The 17,216-nt window shown below is 41.7% G+C and overlaps 1 protein-coding gene across 1 annotated transcript in view; it reads left to right on the top strand.

Annotated features, from left to right (window-relative positions):
* The window catches only part of CHN1 (chimerin 1), a 99,574-nt gene extending 84,070 nt beyond the window's left edge, over window positions 1-15,504 (top strand). The window contains exons 9-13 of the mRNA XM_032692752.1: window positions 9,498-9,671; window positions 10,377-10,454; window positions 11,611-11,748; window positions 12,745-12,850; window positions 14,370-15,504. Coding sequence (XP_032548643.1) covers window positions 9,498-9,671; window positions 10,377-10,454; window positions 11,611-11,748; window positions 12,745-12,850; window positions 14,370-14,541 — 668 coding nt within the window. The 3' untranslated portion in view covers window positions 14,542-15,504. The remainder of the gene's footprint in view (window positions 1-9,497; window positions 9,672-10,376; window positions 10,455-11,610; window positions 11,749-12,744; window positions 12,851-14,369) is intronic.
* Window positions 15,505-17,216: the final 1,712 nt, after the last annotated feature.

Raw genomic sequence — 17,216 nt, forward strand, 5'->3', positions numbered from 1 at the left:
CACAGCTGGTGCAGCTGGACAAGCTGCTGATGTGCAGCACCATGAGCTGGGGTGTGAGAAGGACCCGTGGGGTGGCGAGGCTGCCAAGCAGTGCTCCCTCAGCCCAGCAGGTCTGGTTGCTGCAGTGTGTCCTGCCTGGCTCACTTGTGGTTGAGGAGCAAAAGAGTTGGGCTTTCCCAAGGGCATGGATTGCAGCTGACCCACCTGGCTTGTCCTTCCCTCACCACAAGGCTGGCTTTGAGCCACTGGCCATCCTCAACGATAGCTTCCCAAAGGCTTCCCAGAGGATTTTATTCTCATAGGTTTCATACAAATCAGTGTCTGGGCAGAGGAGAGGGACCCTGGGCAGAGCCCTGTGGAGGTGGAGATGGCAGGACAGGATCAGCAGTTCCCTGCTCTGCCTTGTCTGTGCTTCACTCCCAGCAGTGTCTGCCCGTTCCTGGCAGCTGATGCTGTGCAGGGCAGCCGAGCCGGAAGCTGTACAAACCTGGGCGTTTCGGAGGAACGTCGGAGGTACACAGACATATAGTGAGGGCCTGTGTAACCAGTGTTAACGTGCTAGTGTGGAAGAGCTCAGGCTTGAGTGTTGTGAGTTTGGCTGAGTTTATGTGGTCTTACAGTGCTTTAAAAAAAAAAAAAAAAGGTAATCGTTTTGCTTCCGAACTGAGCTATTTTAATATGGAGACAATGAGGCACGGTAAACTAGGAGCCACACGAGGCCATTGCTTTTCAGAGTGGATTTGTACTCCAAAAAAATTACAGCTTTCAGCAGGACACAGCCTACTTGTATTCAAATGGGGTTCAATGCCACTCCAGGGAAATCCACAAAATCTATCTGATGGTCTGTACAATCATTTTATTGGAAATACGTATGAGCAAAACTGTATGGATCATAGGAAGTTTTATACTTTTTAAAGCATCTGCTTTTTATAGCAAACAGGTGCACATCTCAAAAGGATTCTGTTGTGCAGAAGTGGTAAGTTTAACAAATAGAAATGGATTACTGCATGGACTGCTCTCGACCATTTTAAATCCTATTCTCTGCAGAAGCACAAAAACATGGAAGAAGATAAGTGTGAGACAGTCCAAGACTGGACAACAAAGACGAATGTTACCCATTTCAGAAAGAAGGAGGAACTGGAAAATTATTTTTAATGGCTGATAGTTTATGTTACACGAACTAAGGCAATCCTTTGAAGAATAATAAACCAGAACTAAATATTCATAACAGTACACATGCCATAGAAACCAGAAGGATGCCTTAGCAACTTCAACTTGATTCATGCTTTGTTCCTGTCCAGTCCAGCATAGCTGAATGTGTCCCTCTCTGTCTTTTGGCAGAGTGCGTTCAGTATCTTGTCAGGTTCAGTCCTGTATGATTAACCCCTGGAAGGTGGATTCTCCCTAGCTTATCCTTGTTCAAGATTTATGGCAGACAAAGGAGGAGGACCGCATCTTTTCCTTCCATAAAAACAAGGTGTAAACATAGGCAGCACGTCTGACAGCTGGTTGATGATTATTAGTTGAAGTAAGAAGTTGGCTGCTATCTGGACTACAAAAGTTTGGGGATTAATACAAACCACCAAACATGGGAAGAACTTCATTGTCTTCCAAAATTAAGACTTGGGGTGATGTCCAGGATCTGGATCTTGTAGGACATTAATTGGTGGACATAATATGTGGTCTGACTTCTGCTGAAGATATATCTAGCAGAAGAGGAATAATTTCTTTTTCCTTTGATGTTATTCTCTCAAATTTGATCTTTATTTCATCAACTTCTTTAAAGACAGATTTGCTTCCTTAGAGTGAATCCTTAAAATAAGCATCTGCCCTATTGCCTGAGGGTCATACTTCCAACTTTTGCATCCAAGCCACAGGCCCTTAAAAACTTTGTGAGATGAAGGCTCATCTGTATGTAAGGAACCTGCCTTTTCTGATGGCGTGCTCCATCTCTAGTGTGCTTTTCTTCAGGCTTCTGCCATAAGTAGAAATTACTGGAGAAGTATTTGAAATTATAATGCCACCACCTTGTGTGAACACTGAAGCTCAGTAGAAGCTAATGAAGGCATAAGAGTTTGCCCCAGCTCAAAATCGAGTGCATGAACTTAGAAAAACGTATTCTTAATTACATTTCTCCCATGTAAGGCTCCCCCGTCCTCATGGGGCTCATCCTGTTGCCCAAAATGTATTCAGAAGACAAAACTATTAACAAATTCAAAGAAAATTTGCAGATGTGCACCAAGGAGTTCATTCTGTGAATGATACGAGCATGTAACACCCGGTAACATTGACAAGAGAATAACGTTGTGTTCTCAGAGACTAGAGCATTAATGGTGCTGTTAGTGTACTGCCCAAGTGGACTGGTAAACAAGTAGATTAGTAGATTTATTAAGGTGCTGCATGGGTCCAGCTCATCAGAACTCTCTAAGTCCTTGCTCTGTATCCTTTTGATTGTTGTTTTTAATTAATAAGCAATTTAATCAAAAGGTTTCTTTGGAACAGGCTGGTTACAAAGTATTAATTAGCTTATCTTAAAAATAATTTTATTTAAATCTATTTCACTGGATGCTTTTGATAGTGTTTTAGGCTGTTCCTTGTAACACCTGGCTGCACAACCCTCTGAGGCTGTACAGGAAGCACCATTTCTGCTGCCTTTATAGATTTGCTCCAAACCATGTCAGCTTGCCACCCATGCACCACTTGCCTATCTTTTGCTTTCCTTGGAGCAAGTAACTTCTCACTGGAGAACTGATAGAGATAAACTTGCAACAGAACTATCAATGTGCAGGCAAGCAGCTGCCACTAGCTGAGCCCAAGCAATATTGCTGCCAGCCCTGAGCACAGTGAGCCCTGTGGTTCATTTTCAGAATTGTTAAAGTACAGTCTCAAAGCGGGATTGTTTTGTGAATGACTACTTAAGTGTTTAATTTCCCCATTTCATCCATTTCCTTCTCCAACAGTTGAAAGATGTACAACTGCCCCATTTCCTTTGCTATTTTGTTTTGCCTTGCTATGAAATCTTTTGTGTTGGACAGCCCTGTGCTCCTCCATTGGTGTGTAAGGATGAAGGAGAGCACAAAGGAGCCTGTGCATCCCAAGGCATTAGTTTTGTAGGCAGAATGCTCACGCTTTTAGTTCCTGGAAGAATGGCTGACAGTCTTGTGACTTAAGTCAGCAAAAGGAAATGCAGAGTGGGCTCATCGTGTTGCCCACTCTCAAGGTATTTTGGATGATAGTCATGAAAAGCTCCCGTTCTGCCCACACTTGTGCCTTAAAAACACATCCACGGCCCTTCTGAGATGTGCACCCAGAATCTGCTGGTTGTAGAACGCAGGGCACAGATGGTCAGCCCAATATAGGCCAAAAGAGCAAAGCAATGCCACAGGGGTCAGGGTTGTGGGAAGGGTACTGTTTGAAGACCAGTCCCTGCCCACCCCTAGCAGGTGGTGATGCTGTTGGAGATGCGAGCTGCCTGACAGGCTGTTCCACCAGCTCGAGATCTGGTGGTGTTCCTGTGAGGAATGAGCTCCAGAATTTAAAATGCTAATCAGACAGAGCCGTTCCCATGGGGAAGCTCTTCTGGAGCTATATATTCTTGAAACTGTAAGTCCTAAAAGCAGCTTTATCTTCAAGCCCACGCAGACCTGGAAACTTTGAGCAAGCCAGTAGCCCATCGGGGGGGCTGCTGAGGTAGGCAGGTGTCGTGGCAGGAAGCCAGGGAAGTTCTTGAACAAAGTGACTCTGATCTTTCAAGACTTCCATAAAATCAGATCACTGCCACCAAACGTGTCCAGCTTTTGGAGGCACAGATATTATGTATTATTTTGATTTGAGATAAGGGGGAATTGGCTGGTTTGATGGGCTTTTTTTCATTTTTCATAAGCTCTGATTTTTCTGTAGTTTTAGGTAATTTTGTTGCCAAGTAACTAGCTCCCTTCTAGAAATTCCATTCTTAGAATGATTTGCCCTGTAGTGCATGATATAGTGGTGTGGATGAAAGCAGGTTTTAGAGAGCAATTTTTGCCGTGGGGCTGCTTAATGAAGTGGCTTAAGACTGGTGGGACCAAGGTTGCTTCCAGATGTGCATCACACGTTAACAAATAACACATATTTGAGGCAGTGTGGCAGCTCTAGTGTGGCCACCCAGGTTGCAGCAGCTTTGCCAAGGAGGAGGAAGAGGGCAGACCTTCACAGCACCCTGCTGCATTCTGCTTGGAAGCACAAAGTGCAGCACGTGGGGCCAGTGGGGTTGCTGCGATCACTTGCTTGTTTGAATACTCTGCATCCCACAAAAACACTGCTTACTCTGCTACAGAAAAGAGCCTTAAATTATTAAAGAAAAACTACTAGCTCATGAGTGATGTATGAGAGCAAATTCATTTCTAACCTGTTCACCCTTGCAAAAGTAACGATGCCAATACTCTGTGCTTGTGTACAGCCCATCATCTTCGTGTGTCAGCTCACCAAATGTAAGGGTGTTACCCTATCTGGTGGGTACTGCAGTGGACCAGCCCAAGGCAAGACAAGATGCTAGCACCCCAGCTCCATGCTTCCCACTCTCCTACACTTACCATAAACCTCAGAAGAGTCTTTTGGAACTTTTTGTGGATGATGTAAATCTACCTTTTAGCTCTTAAAGCTGCTCTTCAGCTGTGATAGAATGCATCGATCTTCTTTGGGATAATTCAGAAATGTAATTAGAGTGATGTATGTAGCGTAAGGTATCATTCCAGTGGAGCATGATCAGCAGCCATGTTAGCCAGTAAATCATAAACCAAAGGAAATCTAAAACTGACAGAAGTCAAATCAAACAGTACAACAAAAGGTGACAGCTAGGTATATTTTAGTCTCTGCAAATATTTATATTGTGTGCTCATGGGGCAGTATTAACGTACATATATCTTTTGGCTCTGCTCAGGCATTAATATGAAAGTGTTATTTGTTCTTTCAGCCCAGTGGACTAACATCAGTATTAGCTGTTTCTAAAACATTGCCAAACCTTTTCCTAGGCATCATAGGAAACTATTGTTAGGCTGATTGTAAATTTAGTACCTCTCCTAGAAGTAATGTCACAGCCCACCTGAACTCCTAGATCAATATGCTATTAAAGCCAGGGCTTAGCACAGACTTCTAAACCTGTCATCTAAAATTACTTTCTCCTCACCCCCCTTAAATTTCCAAACTTCCTATAAGCTCTTGAATTTATGACTGCACTGGGTTTGATCACATGTGGTGTATTTGAAAGTTGGCCACAGTTTCATAGCACTGTAAAAAAGCAATAGTAAGAGTGACTTACAATTCCAGTTCTGAGAAATTATCTCTGTATGAGGTGAAATTCTAATTAACCAAAGAAGTTTTACTATTGACCTGCAAGGGCTCATGACTGCATCTTTTACATCTGTCCTATATTATTATAGCAGATATATATATATATATCAGCAGATACAATGCTGTAGGGGGATTTTTCTGTAGCTCCTCACCAAGTTATATACCCAGCCAGCTCTTAAGTGCTGATGAACTTCTGTAAGAAATGGATAAGGTTCATGGTTACTTTAGATCTGGAGTAAAGCTGCTAACACCAATTCGACTATTCTGGATTTGTTTTGACATAATGAAAAGTAAATAGACCCTCAATTGGAAATTAAATTAATCCTTTTGGTCTTAATGAACTCAGCCAAATCATGAAGCTCATGTGTGAACAAGACATCACCATGCAGCAGCACGCAGAGGAATTCAGAACTTGGCTTTCTTCTTCCTTCCTAGTTGGTTCTAAAATAATGGGGTTTGAAGCTTTCAATGCATCTGCAATGAGAACAGAGGACATTTTTTATCTAATAATATTCAATTTGCAGCATAATTCCTGTCTTTTAGTACTAGCAAGTAAGCAGAGTATAGTTAAGTACAAAACTAGCAAATTCCCAGTGCTCTGTGGAGGGTAGGACTGACCTTCTCCCATAGGGACTAGTGACCAAGACATGGATGTTCTGCCTTTCAGGAAGTATTGTTAGTTGGGGATAGAGGCCCACTTTGTAGGAAGCACGGCATTGGTGAGTTTCAGCTGCTTTATTGGGAGAAATACAATTTTTCTGATGCAAATTCACTGAAATTTCATAGAAGTATTTACTGATGTGGATTTGCTAAAGTAAGATGGTTTCCTACGCTTACATAAGAGGCAAAAAGCCTTGGTTATTAGAAGGACACCACATAGCCCAATAATATTGAACATAATGCTCACACATTTTCTAAATATTAGGTATCTGAAATATTTCTAGGTTTTAAATGTTTCTCAGGAGTGTTGGGAAGCCCTTAAGCAATGGGGTGGTACATAAAATCTAATCAAATGCAAAGGAAGAACAAAAGAGAGAGGAGAAAAGTTGACTTCTGCATTTGTAATTATTATTCTGGTATTAATGAGGTCAGATCAAAAGCCCTTCTGAATCTATGGGATTAGCAATAACACAATTATTGTCAGAAGCAAGGTTTTCACACTGAAAACATCTCCGTAAGTTAGAGATTTTAATGAATTGAAATTTTCTTGTATATAAATATAATTAGGATCATCTCAGTCAAGGCCATAATTGGTTTAAGTCAAGTGTAAGATACTTGGGAGTATGTTTTTTTCTCTTTTTTTTGTATATTTTATTCTTAATTATCCTTGGATTCCCAGAAACATAACTCTGAGCTATACTGCTGTCTGTGTGAAGCAGCTAATTTGCACGCACAGAACCATTCATGAGTCCTCATGAGTGTGGTGCTGCCATTCCAGTCTTGTAGACATCATTTTTGCCAGACATACTAGAGAAATTCATGCATTTTGGAAAAGGTGCTTTTTGCAGCAATTTTAGGAATTCTGTGTACAATAATTATATTTGCATTTGTAAATACTGTTACTGAAAAGTTAAGGTTTCAAAGTAAAGGAAGTTAAGAATTAAGATTTCCTGTGTGGTCTCAGATTGCTTCCCTTGTGTGTGTGTTAAGATGTTGCCTCTAATTATTGGACTACTCATTATTTTTACTCCACAACTTCATCTATATTTTGAAAGCAGACTGCTTTAATAACTTTTATTCAGTATTTTGTCTTCTTATTTTTAAAAGTGCTGGTCTTACTAATGACGCAGTATTCGAACCTTACACCAAAGACGAGTAATTTTTCCTCCACATTTCAGCAAACATTTAATGAACTTGTTTCTACAAGACCCAGAGGAGACAAGAACAGCTTCTCCTTGCCATGTTACAGCTGAAGTAGTGACACACTAAAGGGCTCAGGTCACAAGTTTCCAGTGAATGTGGGTTCCCTATTTAAAGCACAGAGGGACCTGGTTTTTCAAAGTTCAGGCAAAATGTAGCACAGGGCATAGATATTTAAAGTGCAGATGGAGCTCCCCTTGCCTGTGCTGGCTGGGGTGCTCAGAGTTTCATTCCATGCTGGGCATGTACATGTTCACACACCTTCCAGTTTGGGGTCTTAGAGTGCTTGATTAAATATGGGATTTAAAAAGTGCTCAGATGAAAGCAAGACTGTTACTGTTTCTGCACTGTCACCAATGAGATGACTTAGCAAACACTGAAGGAACCCAAGTGACCAAACTGCACTTCTCCGTGCCTGGAGGGGCAGCAGTGGAGCCTGCCCCTGCCCTGGGCTCCCAGGCAGCCCACTGGGATGTGTAGCAGCTGAAGTGAGCCCAAGAGGGCTGTGGGTCAGTGTAAGCCACCAAGGCTGCCCAGGGTGGGCCCCAAGGTACCTCCAGGAGTAACAGCATATTGGGTTGTGTGGTTTTGCCCACTTAGGGGGTCGCAGCACAGAATCACAACCAGGAGGGAAATTCAGTGTTCTCAGTCCCCTGCGTGTGTATTACCTGCTCCTCACAAGGAAGGGAGTCGCTCCTGCACAGAAATACCTAAAGAGAATTCTAATCAGCCATTTCATCTGGATCAGGATCTGTGCAAGTTTTGACTGATTGAAGGTGACACACTGAACTTTAATTGCAACCAGAGGTTCCTAAGTGACAAATCTTGTTGCTTTACAGGCCTTTTAAGTAAACAAAGTGCTTTTAGCAGCAGGCTGCAGCAGACTTAGTGGAAAGTAAACTTAGCCATGAATTCTGGGGTTTACTGTGTTGGAAAAAACGAAGTCAAATAATCTGGAGCTTTAATGAAAATACAAATACTGGCAAAATCAACAGGAATGAAATGCGAACAGAATCTCAATAGATACCCAGTACTGCAGTGGGAGAAGATAGTACAGATTCTCATCAAGGCATTGATCCTTCAAGCTCCTACGTCCCTTAATCCTGCAGAAATCCAGGGCACTCCAGATGGCAGTGCAGTGAGGTACAGAAATGCTTGCAGCACTGGAGTCCCAGTGTATATGGAGTGCCCAGCAGAGCATGCCAACCACCCTGTCTGTGATGTGCTGCCATTCTTGCCAGGTGCTGTTTCCTCACAAGCACCTGTGAGTCTGCATTGCAGAAGAGGAGAGATGGCAGTGAAAACAGAGTCACACAGGGCCAGTGCCTCAGGTCTGCAGCCTCATGGTGCTGATCGCAGTGTGGGCTTAGCTTCAGGGGTGCTGTATTGCTCTTCCCATCTTCACTGTGTAATTGGTGGTGCTTTCCTAGATTTTTCCTTCCCAAACCCTGAACATTATATTCTTGGTGGGTTTTAGGCAGAAAAATATTTTCCTATACCCTGATCTTAATTAAGTTTCACTTAAACTAATTCTCATTCTCCATATGTTTACAATAAAGCTGTGGAGTTATTTGTTTTTGTTAAAAAAAAATATTCCTAAGTAATTTTAAAGTTAAAAGAATCATTTTGGTGCCTTACAACACTGTGTCAGAAACACCCTTTGAAATGGCATCAAAATTCCAGCCACTGTAACTCAGCAAAACCCTTTGGCAACTGCTTGGTAGCAAGAAGTCACCAGCCAGCGTGGTGACCCCCATGTTTGTTTTACAGCTCCCCTCCAAACAGGGGAACAAGCAAGGGCTGCCATACCTGGCCAGAGCATAGGGGTCCCTGAAGGGGTTCAGGTCTTGGCATTGCCTTGCCAGCACACACTGCAGAGAGGTTGTAGCCTGATTGTAACCCAGTTCCTACCTTCATCTCCCCCAGGAGATGTCTAAAGTGTCAGAGTCCAGGACTACACTGAAGATAGAAGTGTTAGGAAATCCCCAGTAACTTGGGAAGAGAGTCTATGTCATGACAGCAATGTATGTAATAGTTGTGGGGACCCTCAGCTCCTCATTCGAAAAACCATATGGAAAGTTTGTCACTTTGTGTTAGACCTTCTAGGGGTAGAAAAACGTCTCGGGTAGGAAATCCTTACTTCAGGGCTATCCCTACTTCACACATTTGATGGTTAAGGGCCCTCAGCAGAAGTAACAGTTGTGAGCTGAGGTCAGACCCTGCAGGAGATGTCCATACTCCACAGTCCTGACCTTGGGATACATTTTTACCAAACACCAGCCTAATCATATTTTCATTTTTTCCCTCAGATTGTGGTTTAAACGTGCACAAGCAGTGTTCCAAGATGGTCCCAAATGACTGCAAGCCAGACCTGAAGCATGTCAAAAAAGTGTACAGCTGTGACCTTACCACACTAGTAAAAGCACACTTCACTAAGAGACCAATGGTAGTAGACATGTGCATTAGGGAAATTGAATCTAGAGGTAAGGCATCGTTAATGGACTTCTGTTGCTTTGCTGATAATCCATTTAGATTGATCTGGGTCATCTGGATTTCTGCTGAATGTATGATTGTTCAAAACAGATTTGCACAAGACATTTTATGACTGCCAATTACCCTGCACAGCTAATATTATACTTTGCATTATTTCATGTTTCATACCCATTTATAATTTTTATAGATTCTGCTAGAAATTGCTTAATAGACAGTTACTGCTTCACAGTTATATATTGGCACCTAACTTTCCAGTAATATATTTATTTTAAAAATTAAGTGAATGTGGTAAAACAAAGGCAGTTAGAATTGTTGTGTTCCCTCTTGCTCATTCCCCATATCCACACTGAGTGTCCTTTTCTAGAATTAGCATATTTGTTTTCATTCTGAAATAATGACCAATCATCAAGTATGTTAATCTCAGTTATTTTTAAATCAGTTGTAATTGGTTTAATATGTTTGTTCAGCTCTGAAATCATTTGCGTAAACATAATTTAGTGCTGCTATAATAAGACAGCTACTGCAAGGGTCAAGGTTAAAAACCCAGGATAAGGTTTCATTCTAGAGGAAAAACCCGATAAGGCTTTTAAAACATGCTTACTTTTTCTGCCTTAAATGAAAAACCTGGCAAGAACCTGGGTAGAAGGAAACTAAAATTAAGACTAATTTTAATATTGTTAAAATGTTTATTGCAGGTCTTAATTCCGAAGGACTGTACAGAGTCTCGGGATTTAGTGATCTTATCGAAGATGTCAAAATGGCATTTGACAGAGGTACAACCTTTCCTGCATGCTGGAACTTTGTGCTGATGTTTTAAATATACACAGCCTGTGTCTCATGCTCCACTGCATCAGTGGTCTGAAGGAGTCCGACGGCTGTGCCAGCAGGAGGGGAGACTCCCCGTCAGAAAAGCATATCAGCTTCACTGTGGCCTTTATTACAAAAGATCTACTTTTCTCCTTCCATCAGTATCTGTGCTCCAGTAACCATGTGTGTAGGAAAGGACAAAGCTTTCTGAACTACTGCCCTAGTTTTGCAAGTAAAACTACGCTCAGAGGGCTGGGGGAGGGATAGAGGGTAAGTGGTGAACTGCCTTAAGAGGGCTGTGCAACTTAAATCCATCTTTCTGGATGAAAGCTCCAAAATAATAAGATGAATGCAATAGTGCAAACAAAGTTTGAATTATTACAGACTAAAAGGAGGTCAGTGAGAACAAACTCTTCTCTCTGAGAAAAGGCATTGGGAACATTAAAAGCTTTTTCCAGCTGCAGTCTCCCTATCCCAACAGAAATCAAGGCCAAAATCTGTACTGGAAACTCTCTTTCCTGTTTCTCTGGAGGACTGGACCTATTCAGACAACATCTGTCTCCTCTGCAGTGTTAGCAGGGTGGGGATGTGCTGGGGAAGCCAAGTTCTTGATCTGTATCCGCTGCAGTCCAGAGTAGGTAGTATGTTGTAGCTAAATGGTGAACACATGTTCTTCTTATAAAAATGGGGGGCTATGGACAAAGTTGGTTTTCTGTTTTTTGCTTTTTTCCCCAGACTCCCCTGATTTTTCATTCAGGGCTGACAAATGTGTTGTTTGGCAACACAGTGTGTTCAGAAATGGCTAAATGTCCACACATTAATACAAGACAAATTCTGCGAGATCAGGCAGGCAAGTTTGTAGAAAAAATCCAACAAACTGTATTTTTTAGTAATTATCTGAAACAAAGAAAGGATATATTTCATTATAAAATGCTTGAGGTTTTCTCCCTGAAATGATGAAATTCACAATCCAGTTAACTCTGTTATACTTCTAAAAACCAAAATCTGTAGTCATGTCTGTTTCAATAATGTTTGCTTAACAAAGTTATTATTTTTCTTTTGAATGCTGTTTACATCTGTTTACATTTCCAAGGCTTTAATGTCAGTGCCTTCTCCACACAGATGGAGAAAAAGCTGATATTTCTGTGAATATGTATGAAGATATCAATATTATCACTGGTGCACTTAAACTGTACTTCAGGGATTTACCAATTCCACTCATCACGTATGATGCCTACCCAAAGTTTATAGAGTCTGCAAGTAAGTATAACGCATTTTACTCCTGCTTTTCATTGTCCTTTTCTTCTCCTTTTTGTGCTGTACTGTCCTGTTAATTTAATAGCTGTTCCATCAGCTCTTATCCTGCATGCCCTATTTAGTAAGGATTGCAGGAGTAGATATGCACTGCACATTATGATCTGACTGTGTGATGCTACGTGATCGTGGTTACATTTTTCTTTGCCTTTGTCACCAGGAATGCTTCCTTTTAATCACATGTGGATTACATCACTTGTGTGCCTTGCATGAATCCCTGGTACTTGACAGTGTTATTTAAAGTCTGTTGGGTGTATGTTGCCAAAAAGGAGGTGATTTATGGAAATGTTTAGAAATAAGATGTCATTTGTTTCTGGAGTTGTCCATTTTGAGTGTTTCAATAACCTGATAAGCACTCATCCTAAGGCCACCTTTGGGGCTGGCCTTGCAGAAAGTGGGTCTGCAAGCACATCAGTAAGCCCAGCTGGAACATCTCTCCCGAACATCCTGGCTGCCTGAAGCATCTCTGCAATGTAGTAGTCACACCAGCCACACCTGGAAAGGTGTAAAGTAGCCGTGGGTAGAAAACAAGGGCTGGATGCTGGCCTTACTGCTCCTCTGGAGAAGGTTCTTTCCAAGTAGTATGGAGACAGCCAAAGGCACAGATGGCAAAGTTCCCAGTACCTTGTGCTCTCCCAGAGTTGCACCTGTAGATTATTTGTGCAAAACTAGTCCAGTCAGCAAGGATTGCTGGAGGAATTTTTTTAATAGGCTGCAGGGAATCTTTCAGTGGAGTGCAGTTTGCTTTGGGGAGTTTTCTTTGTCCAAAACTAGTCACATCCTGATGGTGCTCTGAGCACCATTTTGGGCAGGCAAATCCTCTGCTATGAGTAATCCAGCAGAGCTGTGAGACCCTGTCTTCTGTGCAGGCGACCAGTTGTTGCCTTTCTGTGTGTGAATTCTGGCTGTACATGTGGTGACAGTTGAGCATCTGTGTTTCAGAAACCACCGATCCGGATGAACAGCTGGAAATTCTCCATGAGGCGTTGAAGCTGCTGCCGCCTGCACACTGTGAAACATTACGATATCTCATGGCACATCTGAAGAGGTAGGTGGAATAGCTGGAAAGAACTCTTAAGCCAGACTCATTTTTAGCAATCAGTCCATGTTAGCACCTCCCAAAAAGTCTGGTCAAGGCCCACCAAATCCTTGAGAGGGATTGTGGCAGGGAGGGGTAGTGTGCACAACAGCAAATACTCATACACAGGGGTTTATCTGTCTTAAAGCACTTGAAGAAAATAAGTAAAAAAACTCCACAGTGTTGAAACACAAAAATCATCTGCCTAACAAATATGTTCTATATTTAAGGTTACAGTGAATATTTACGGTAAAAAAGCCATTCGTACCTCTGGGAGTGATAAGTCACTCCCTAGTCAAGAGACTAATACAGCTTAATGGTTATAGACTGGTGTCTTTTTCTGCTAAATCTCATCTACCCTTGAGATTCCTGACACCCTAAAAAAGCATGTCAGGCGCTAGGCTTCAGCTGATTAGGCAAAGTGTTAATTGGACCTCCAGCCACGTGTCCAGTGAGCTCTGCCTCAGCACTGTGGAGCCTCTTGTTCTACCTGCCACCTTCTCAAAACTGTAGGAACATAAATTCTGTGTGAGGTTTTTCCTGCTCCCCAAGACATGATTGAAGTTGGTTAGTAGGCTGAAAAATTGTTAAAGAAAGTCTGACAGATGAATATCCAGTACAACAGCACAGGTTCTATTTCATTCAGGAAAGCAGGGGGAAAATATTGATGTGGCATGTTAGAGTATCCATTTTAGTTTCTCGAGTAACATGAACTTATTATCAATATTAAGAATCATTCCTTTTCCTTAGAAAAATACTTTATTTTAAGCTCTCTTCTGCTTTTTTCTTTTTGTAGTTCTTCTGCAAGTAGGAATATGTTGACTCTGCTGAGTGCCTCAGGCAAAATTCAACTACTGCATTTCTGCCTGATTTGTCCGTTTATTTCAATGACATTTCTAACAAGTGTTTTAGAATGGACACAGAGATGAGAGACATGGGAACAAAAAAACACACCTTACAGCTTGTGAAGTGTGAAGTAAATTTTTCCTCACCCTGTTCAAGAGTAGCTGTTGCTGCTCTATTTAGCAAGTTCCTTTTGCGCATCGTATTTCTGGTATGGGTGAATGATAAGGCAGAAGGGTGAGAAAATTCAGTCTTTTTAAACTTTTTAATTCTTTTGCTAAAAGAAGCTGTGAGCTGTTGTCTTGCTGCTGAATTCAGGTAATCAGACACATTATTTTTTGTATACCAAAGGATTTGTTCATGCAATGCAAGTGAGCACAGTCTGTGTGCATGGCAGGAGGACAGAGACACTGACTCACCACAAACCCACACAGCATTTGCTTTCACTCAGTTCTGAGTGTTTCACCTGACACTCCCATATGTGACCTGCTGGAAATGGCGGTCTCTCCTTGGGGAAGGACACACATTCCTTTCCGTGGGAAAAGGTGCACATTTCTGTCCAGTTTTCTTGGGTTTCAAGCGTATATAGGCATAGTTTGGCACAAAAGAAATGTGAAAATCACTATCTTTTTTTTTTTTTTTACAGAGTAACACTCCATGAAAAGGAAAATCTGATGAGTGCAGAGAACCTGGGCATAGTTTTTGGACCAACTCTTATGAGAGCGCCAGAGCTGGATGCAATGGCAGCATTGAATGACATCCGTTATCAGAGACTTGTGGTGGAGATGCTTATAAAAAATGAAGACATTTTATTTTGAATATTTTGGGGGTTTTGTAATAAAAAAGGAAGCAACAGTGTTCTATGGATGAAGGAATATTTTAAAGTCATTTAATGGCTCTTGTCACTGAATTCCATATTTGCTAGAGCTTTTGGTGTATTCAGGATAAAAATGAAGGAACTCTTTGTCGTTTCTGTAGTGCCATTCAGCTGATGTTGAAAAAGGTTAACACATACTTTCCAGTACTAGTAATCATGGGTGTTTATCATGGTAAAATAAAAAACAAAAAGCCTAAAATTAGTGCATGATTTGCTCCCTGTTCTCCCTGTTCTGGTGAGACTCATTCCATGAAGAAAACAACTGAACTGGTGCAGCATCTTTGTTCTGGATAGTTTGTGATTGTAATTCAGCATGTTTCTCCGTGTAAACCTGTTGTGAATTTGCTTTTTTGTTCTATGTAATTGGTTTCTGATACTAAAAAGAAGGCCAACTTATGTGAAATGGAGCCTCTGGCTATTTATTGACATTTTATATTATTCTCTTCCACTTTTGGGACTGATTTCTTCTTGGGTTTCTTTCCATTTTTTCATCGTATAGTAATTTGTTTTTATCAGAAACAAAGTTGTACTTTAAATGTTACTTTAAGTAATTCTCAATTATGTTTATGGTGGTTGCAGTGAAATCTGCAATGCTGAACAGTGTTCCTTTATTATTATTGCTATTTCAATTGTAATTTTGTATTTTTATCTGGCATGCATATATTAATTTATTAAATTTTGCTTTTAGAACTCTAACATTAAGCTATTTATTTTTACTTAATGAACATATTTCAAAAATACCGCTTGTTTCATTTTTTACATTGGCACTTTAATCCCGAACAACCTCTGACTTTAAAGCAGTGAGTTAGACTTTTACCAGTCTTGACAAGACCATTCTGATCTAAATACTTTGGAGCCTGACACTTTGCTAAGGTTCCCACAAATTCCTTGCTGCTATGAAAAATCCTTTCTTCATTGTCCAAGATGCCTTTCAAAAATGCTTCAAAACTCTTAAATAAACCAAAAAAGTATTGTCAAACCATCTACTACTTCATATTTTATATGTATTGTTATGATTACCTATATGAACTGGAATTGCAGTTTACAATTACACAATTGTAGCTGCCCAGAGTAGAGAGATACACCACTGAATTTCAAATGCAGATACACCCCAGAACACTTGCTTTGTACTTCAAACATTCAGCTCTGGTGCAAACACTCAGCCTGCCCTGCAAACATCATCTGGATCAGGAGGAGAACAAGAAGGAATAATCCCCTAGAGATCACACCCAGCTGTGTGTAATAAAGCTGTTAGTAATAAAGTGTCTCCCTGCATTCCCCTTCCTGCCTGCCTTGCTAGGAGAAGAAAGGAGAGAAAGTGGCTCCTCTGCAGGTCCCCTGGAATTGGGGAATGAAGGATCCCAGGAAGAAAAGGGTGAAGCTGGAGCTGTACACTGGTAAGCATGTGGGAAATGCTGCTCTGGGCTGGGGCTGCTGGGGAGGCGGAGTGGAGGAGATTTTGAGAGAATCTAAAGTGTCAGGGGGTTTTTTTCCAACCTTATGTAGTACTAAAAGTGACTTGCTGTTATAACTCCTGTGTTAATTAGTGCACATTACCACTTTATTTATCCCAGTCAACTGACATAGAGGGAAGACTTTGTCTCCAACCATAGCCTTGCCTTCCCCCCAGCCCAAAAAGTGGCCCATATGCCTCTCAGTCACATCTGCCTTGCACTCTTCTGCAGCCAAACATTCATGCTACCTTGTTCCAAGCCAACATACTGTTGCCTTGATAGTATGTGATGCATTTCCTCACTCCTGTTTTGCCTAATGGTCCTGTGTATCCCGCTCCTCAGACCCTCCATCGCATCCTTCAGGATGCCTCACAGTGGCTGACCCTTTGCAATGTCCTGTCACTGCAATCAGCTCTCAGTTCCTTGCCATGGCAGCACTCTAATGTCATTGGGTCTGTGATCAGGAGATAGGATTTTTTTACCTAAATGGTGCTGGTGGGGTTTTGCATACACATGTTGCACTGCAGCGTTTGCATTACCTGTTACGTGCTTGTCCTGACACCTGGTACCATCACAGCCAGCTGTGGCAGAAGCATCCTCTTCCCAAAGCACTCAGCAGTAGCTGACACGGGGCAGGGGCAGAGAAGGGCATGGCTCTGCCACAGCAGCTCTAGCTGTGTGGTGGCACTGTCTGCCCTTAGCTTATCTGAGCAAAAGGCATCTGCTGTTCTCCAGCACTGTGCAAGCAAACCTGAACTAGGTAGCTGTAGTCCCACTTCTAAATTCTATGTAGTAAATGGCAGTAATTTAGATAATTACCACTTCTTCTGGTGTGAAGTATCCATCTCAGTGCAACAGCAGGCAGGTGCTGCTGATGGTAAGAGCTGCTCCCCTTGCTTTGCTAAAGGTGCTTTGAACTGCATTTAGAAGTAGCGATGGCCACTGAGAGGTGTGAAGCTGGATCAGAGAGAAAACACCCAAAAGAGTAAGCACAGATTTGCTCTGGGGATAGTCAATGCACATGGGGCGAACAAGGTTTATTAGCTACTACCAAGCACCCATCTTCTGCTGGAGATGACTTCTTTCAAGCAGAGTTTAACAAGGGATTATAATAATGGAAGTTCCTGCAGGAAAGGAGAAAGTCTAAATAGGAACCCACTGC

The sequence above is a fragment of the Chiroxiphia lanceolata genome, chromosome 7 (assembly GCF_009829145.1).
Source record: "Chiroxiphia lanceolata isolate bChiLan1 chromosome 7, bChiLan1.pri, whole genome shotgun sequence".
Classification (NCBI taxonomy): domain Eukaryota; kingdom Metazoa; phylum Chordata; class Aves; order Passeriformes; family Pipridae; genus Chiroxiphia; species Chiroxiphia lanceolata.